Below are 5,859 nucleotides of genomic sequence, written 5' to 3'. Positions count from 1 at the left end.
CCTAAGGTCCTCACTGTCCCTGCATGTCCTCACACAAACCAGACTCATCCCCACAGAGACTGACTCCAAACACACTTCAGTTCTTGTCCCTTCTTGCCATCTTGACAGCAGCCCCACAGTCCCCTCTGCAGACAAGCCTCCTCCAGCCTCTCCCCACACACGACCTGCCTGTCATTTCGTCTGATGTGACTTCATTCTCTGCACATCACCCAACACTGCACATGTTCTTCTATGATTATTTTATTAATTGAATGCTTTGTGTTAATTGTTATTCTAGGTGGTTAGGAAGATTTTAATGTGATACATACGCATCTCAATCAGACGCATGAATATTTAGGTGCTTGTTTTTCTCCCACAGAAATAAGTCTGAAGTCAGATGGTGGTTCTCACCAATTCCATAAGGTCCCAAATCTTCTCACTTTCACTCCCACCATCACTGCTAAGGAGGCTTTTCTTTTCCTTTTTGTTGACAGCAGACCTCAGGACAGCTGTGGGAGCTCCAGCTTTCTCAGCCAAGTACCAGAGCAAGAGCACTGTGTAAATCTGGTCAGTTTCTTTCCTTCACAAGAGTAAAATTACCCCCAAAGATCCCCAGCCACATAACACATTCATTGGCCATCTTTGGACCATGGGGTCAATGTTGACCCAGTGGCACCTGAGAATAGCCATAGTGTGACTTCTAAATGAATACAGAAAACAAGATGCAGATAGAAGGGTTTGGAGTCTATATGCTATATCAACAAAGCATGTACGTCCACTCTGCTGCTCCAGCCCCAAGACAGAAACTCTGACATAGTGACTATGTCTTGTTCACAGCAATTTCCAGGATGGAGTGTCTGCCAGAACAAAGTGGGTCTGAATAAATATCTGTTAAGTCACATTTCTCCTGTCTCTGACTTGGAAGCAATAGTCACTTCTGCCTGGGTTGGTCCTGTGCCAGCCGCTGACACCAGTAAGGGGCAGTCCCTGAGTCCTGTGTCCCCTAGTGCCAACCTCCAAAAACACATGCGTGACCACCCATACTTCATATGAGCCCTGCATTCTCCTCCTCTAAATGAGCCTGCTTATATTTTCATGGGTTATCTGATCAGCACCTGCATGATGTTGAGGGTGGCAGGGTCTTCTTAGAGAAAAGCAATTCCTCAAAAGAAGCTTAAAGCCCATGGATCAGGGAATCAGGATCTTCTGATCAGAATTTCTAATAAGAGTTTCAAATCTGACAAAGGAATTCTTGCACCTCCAGCAGCATGTGGCGTGGCCTCAAGGAGGCAGTAAAGATCACCTGACAAAGTCTCCTGGACATGCGGTATGTCTGAGCATCAGGGGTTCTAACAGAGTGGGAGGCTTTGTCACCACCACCTGAGACTTAAGGGAAAAGTTATTGGCTTTCTATAACGTCACCTTTACCACTGACATAAAATTCTGGCTCAGCGTCACTCAGATCTGTCTCCTAGAATTTGCCAGTATCTTGCACAGGGCCAGTGCTTCATACCTCTGTAAGCCATCCCATTTCTGTTAAAACCCAGTCACTGTCAAATCTCACTCAAGCACTGCATCTATCCCAGGAACTGAGTGCACATTGGGGAGACTGAGCCACAGAATCTATGACCTGCCTTAGGAGCTCTCCCTGAGGACATCACCTACAGCACCTCAATGGCTCCTGCAAAACTCCACGTGTGCTTAGCAAGTGAAGAATTTTCATTTTTCATGGTCACAAACAGGGATCTGGGCAGAAATTGCAAAGATCTAAGCTTCTTATGGTCACCCAGAAGCAAGAACAGGCCAAAATCAGGGAGGGGATTTCAGAACCAGCTGTGGGACAAGTGGGTGAAGCAGAATCCCCTGGGCTGAACATAGGTCTGCAGGAACCACCCCTTCTTCCCTCTGTCCCTTGGGGCTGAACTTTCTCTGAAACCACAACACTCCTCAGCAACAACTCTGGCTAATTTGCATAACCTGCAGGTATTACCAACAAGGGGATAAAAGGCCTAGGAAGGAATGTACCAGCCTAGGGCCTCAAGGACCAGAATCAGGGCACCTCCACCATGGCCTGGACCCCTCTCCTCCTCGGATTCCTGGCTCACTGCACAGGTGCTGAGCCCAGGCTCACACCCTCCTAGACCCACAGAACTGTCACAAGCCTGACCCTGAAATTGAGCTCAGTGGGGCTTGCCTGTGGCAGTCAGGATGCTCAGGACCCAGCTGCGGGATGAAGGGCTGGAAGGCTCTGTGTGAGCCTTGAGGGGCTGCACCTGCCCAGGGAAAGAGGGTCATGGTCCTCTTTGTTCAAAGGCTCCAGCCACCATCCAGGCCCAGGGGTCCCAGGGGCTGACACTAATAGGAAGGGTTCCCTGTATGCCCAGGGTGTCCCTAAACATCAATCTAGATCACATAGGTGACCTAGATGAGACCCAAATTTGTAAGCCCACCTCTCCTTTTCTCTCTTGCAGGTTCTGTGGCTGCCTATGTGCTGACTCAGCCTCCCACAATGTCGGTGAACCTGGGACAGACAGCCAGCATAACCTGCAGTGGAGACAACATTGGAAATACATATGTTTCCTGGCACCAACAGAAGCCGGGCCAGGCACCTGTGACAATTATCTATAGTGATAGCAACCGACCCTCAGGAATCCCTGACAGGTTCTCTGGCTCCAACTCGGGGAACATGGCCACCCTGACCATCAGCGGGGCCCAGGCTGAGGACGAGGCTGATTATTACTGTGCATCATATGACAATAGTAGGAATACTGCTCACAGTGACACAAGCAGATGGGGAACTGAGACACAAACCCCTTCTCCATCTGAGTCACACTATCCTCCAGCCCCAGGAGGCCTATGCACAAAGCAGTGAGCAGGTCTGACCCAGGTCCCCAGGTCCAAGGTCCACAGGCTCCTTCCTCTTCTCTGCCCTGCAGGTGGGCTCTGCAGAGGATGTATGATGAATAACAAAAATTACCATTTAGTGAGATTCCATTTGTTTGAAGAGGCAGAGCATGACTGAATAGGTTCAGTGCAGATGTGGAGGACCTTTGTACAGGGCCACATCTCACCTCTGAGATGAAAACTGCAGTATCGTAGAATAAAAATGCACAGGGTGACACTGACAACAGATTAGTTGCTGTAGAATGAGATTCCAAATTCAATGATGTCAACGTAGTAACCATTCAAAATGTAATAAGGCAAAAAAAATTTTTAATACTATAAGAAATGAACAGAGCCTCAGTTGGCTGTGGGACCACCTCATGCTGCCCACTATGCTTGTAACTGGAGCCCAAGCAGAAAAGACAAACAGGAGGGAAGAGAAAAGATGCTTAAAGAGGTATTGGACAGAAATGTTACAAATTTGGTGTAAACAATAACTGACACACATATTCAAGAAGTTCATCAAAGCTCAAGCAGAGTAACCATGAGGCACCAACACTGTCATCACGTCACAGCCATATTGCTGAACATCATTGTGGGAGTCATCTGTGAAGCAGCCAGGGAGATTGTGCAGATCGTCTGCAGAGGAATAAATATGGTGAAAACAAATTCTTACTAGAAGCAAAGTAAGCAAGATGACAGTGGATAAATGTCTTTTAAAAGGAAGCTCCTAAACTATTTATCTGTAGGGGGACCTGGATGGCTCATTTGGTTAAGCTTCTGCCTTAGGCTCAGGTCATGATCCTAGAGTCCCAGGATCAAGACATTTGTCCCACTGCCTGCTCAGCAGGGATTCTGCTTCTGCCTCTCTGTCTGCCCCAACCCCAACTTGTGTGTCCCATCTCTCTCTCTCAAGTGAATAAAATATGTATGTGTGTATATACATATATATATACATGTATATATATATAAAGATTTTATGCTGTATCAACATATAGACCATATTTTTTAAAAAAGGAAAGATCTTTCCACCTGAAATTCATTATCCCATGAAAATATCTCTCAAAAATGAAGCAAGATAAAACTCTCAGCCTGCAGAACGTCACATAATTGATCACCCACAGACACTCACCATAGCAGCGAGTGACAGACGCCCCTCACACAGAGGAACAGTCTCTTGGACAGCAATGTGACTCCACACAAAGGGATGAAGAATATCAGCTTTGGGAACTACCTGGATAAACATAGAAATGTCTCTGAATGATCACTGTGTGAAGCCAAACATAATAACAACATTCTCTGGCTCATGATGAATCTCAGAATTAAACTCATGACCACCACAGCCCAAAGTCAGGGGTGGGTGAGAAGAACATATTAAACAGTCCTCATTCTATGTGAGGTGATATAAAAATCACTGGAAGGTAGACTTCGGGAAGAGAGATTGATCCTGTAAACCTTGAAGCAACAATAAACTAAAACTTCTCAAGAACAAAGAGTTATATCTAATGAGGTGTGTTCGTTAGGGTTCTCCAGACAGAACCAGCAGGAGAGGCACACAGCTGAATCTTGAACAACATGGGCTGACTTGCTTGAGTCCAGTTACTCACAAGAGTTTGCATAATAGTAAAGTAAATGTATTTTCTCTTGTTCATGCTTTTTCCCCAAATCTGTGTGTTTTATTCCCAGGAGACAGCCAGGAATGGGAGTGCTGAGCAGCCAGACAGGTGGAAGGACATTCCTCTGGTAGGGTGTGCCTGCCCAATCCGGGGTCTACCCTGGAGCAGAAGCCTGGTTTTCAGGGAGACAGTAAGGGTAGGGCGTGGAACGCTCTGAGGGGACATGGTCTCTGGTGACAGATGCACACTTGTGAAGCTACGGGGAGCAGAGAAGGTCCTTCTTTATCACCAAGACGCTTCTGTGGGAAATACCACATCACCACACAACCTTCTGGTCAATATCCTTCTGGTCAATACCTTCACTTGGTGAAGGTCCATTTGATGGCATTTCCCAGCATGCTCCACACCTTGGGCCAGACTTCTATCCCCTTCCACAGGTGGTGGGTGTCCTCCCTATTCACTCAGATCTTGCTGTGCTTATGGATTTGACCTTAGGGCAAACAGTGATCTCATCAATCTACACATGACTCTGTGGTTGCTCTCTCTCCAAGTGGTCACAAGAGAAGGCTAGGCTCCATGAACCTCACTCAGCAGAGGAGGCTGGAAGGTCAAGGAGCTGAGTGCAGTTCACATCTGTTTGTCACATTGTTAGGGCAGGCTGGTGACCATGCACAGGTACTTGTGTATTAACCATATGCTTGTCGATGTTCTTAGCTGAGGACTGGTGCACGGAGTCAACACAGTGCCATCCTCACTGGAGGCTCACATGGTGCTGGCCCGGCAGGGGCTGCAAAGGCCCCACACACCAGTACCAGTGATCCTAATTTTCCTAATTTTCTTCTTCACAACACTTTCTTTTTGTACTCACTTTTTTGTGAGAATAAAATATATAGTGCATATAACAAATAAAATATGTGTTAACCCATTGTGTATGTTGTCAGTAAGGTTTATGGTCAAGAGTAGACTAGTAGTAGTTCAGGTTCGGGGCAGTCAAAGATATATGCAGATTTTAGACTGGACCTGTGTCAGTACCCCTAACACCTACTTTGTTAAAAACTCAACTGTAATGTGAATTTTTCATAATCTGTTAAAAAAAAAAAAAATGAATGAATGTGGTAGGCTTCCTAACTCATTCATGTAGACATTGTTACACTGACACCAAAAGTACACATCACTGGAAAGCTATAGACTGCTGTCTCTTACAAATACAGGCACAGAAATCATCAACAAAATATTATCAAACTTAACCCAGCAACACATAGAAAGAAATAGACACCAGGAACAGAGATTTATTGCAACAATACAAGGGGTTTGAAAATACAAAAACAATTAGTAGAATACAGCATATCAATGGAATAACATATCAGACTCACATGGTTAT

General features: G+C 45.8%; 1 gene segment (V, D, J or C); it reads left to right on the top strand.

Annotated features, from left to right (window-relative positions):
• Nucleotides 1-2,016: 2,016 nt before the first annotated feature.
• LOC111139903 lies at nucleotides 2,017-5,247 on the top strand (the record flags this gene model as incomplete). The annotated part of the segment is given in 3 exon segments: nucleotides 2,017-2,091; nucleotides 2,451-2,735; nucleotides 5,218-5,247. Coding segments are annotated over 3 exon segments (361 nt in total), but the record flags the coding sequence as incomplete, so codon positions are not given.
• Between the last annotated feature and the right edge of the window lie 612 nt (nucleotides 5,248-5,859).

Source organism: Enhydra lutris, unplaced genomic scaffold (assembly GCF_002288905.1).
Source record: "Enhydra lutris kenyoni isolate GAN:26980312 unplaced genomic scaffold, ASM228890v2 scaffoldscaffold124, whole genome shotgun sequence".
Taxonomy (NCBI): domain Eukaryota; kingdom Metazoa; phylum Chordata; class Mammalia; order Carnivora; family Mustelidae; genus Enhydra; species Enhydra lutris.
Note: the sequence above shows the minus strand (reverse complement) of the source record. Positions and strands in the feature narration are given on the sequence as shown.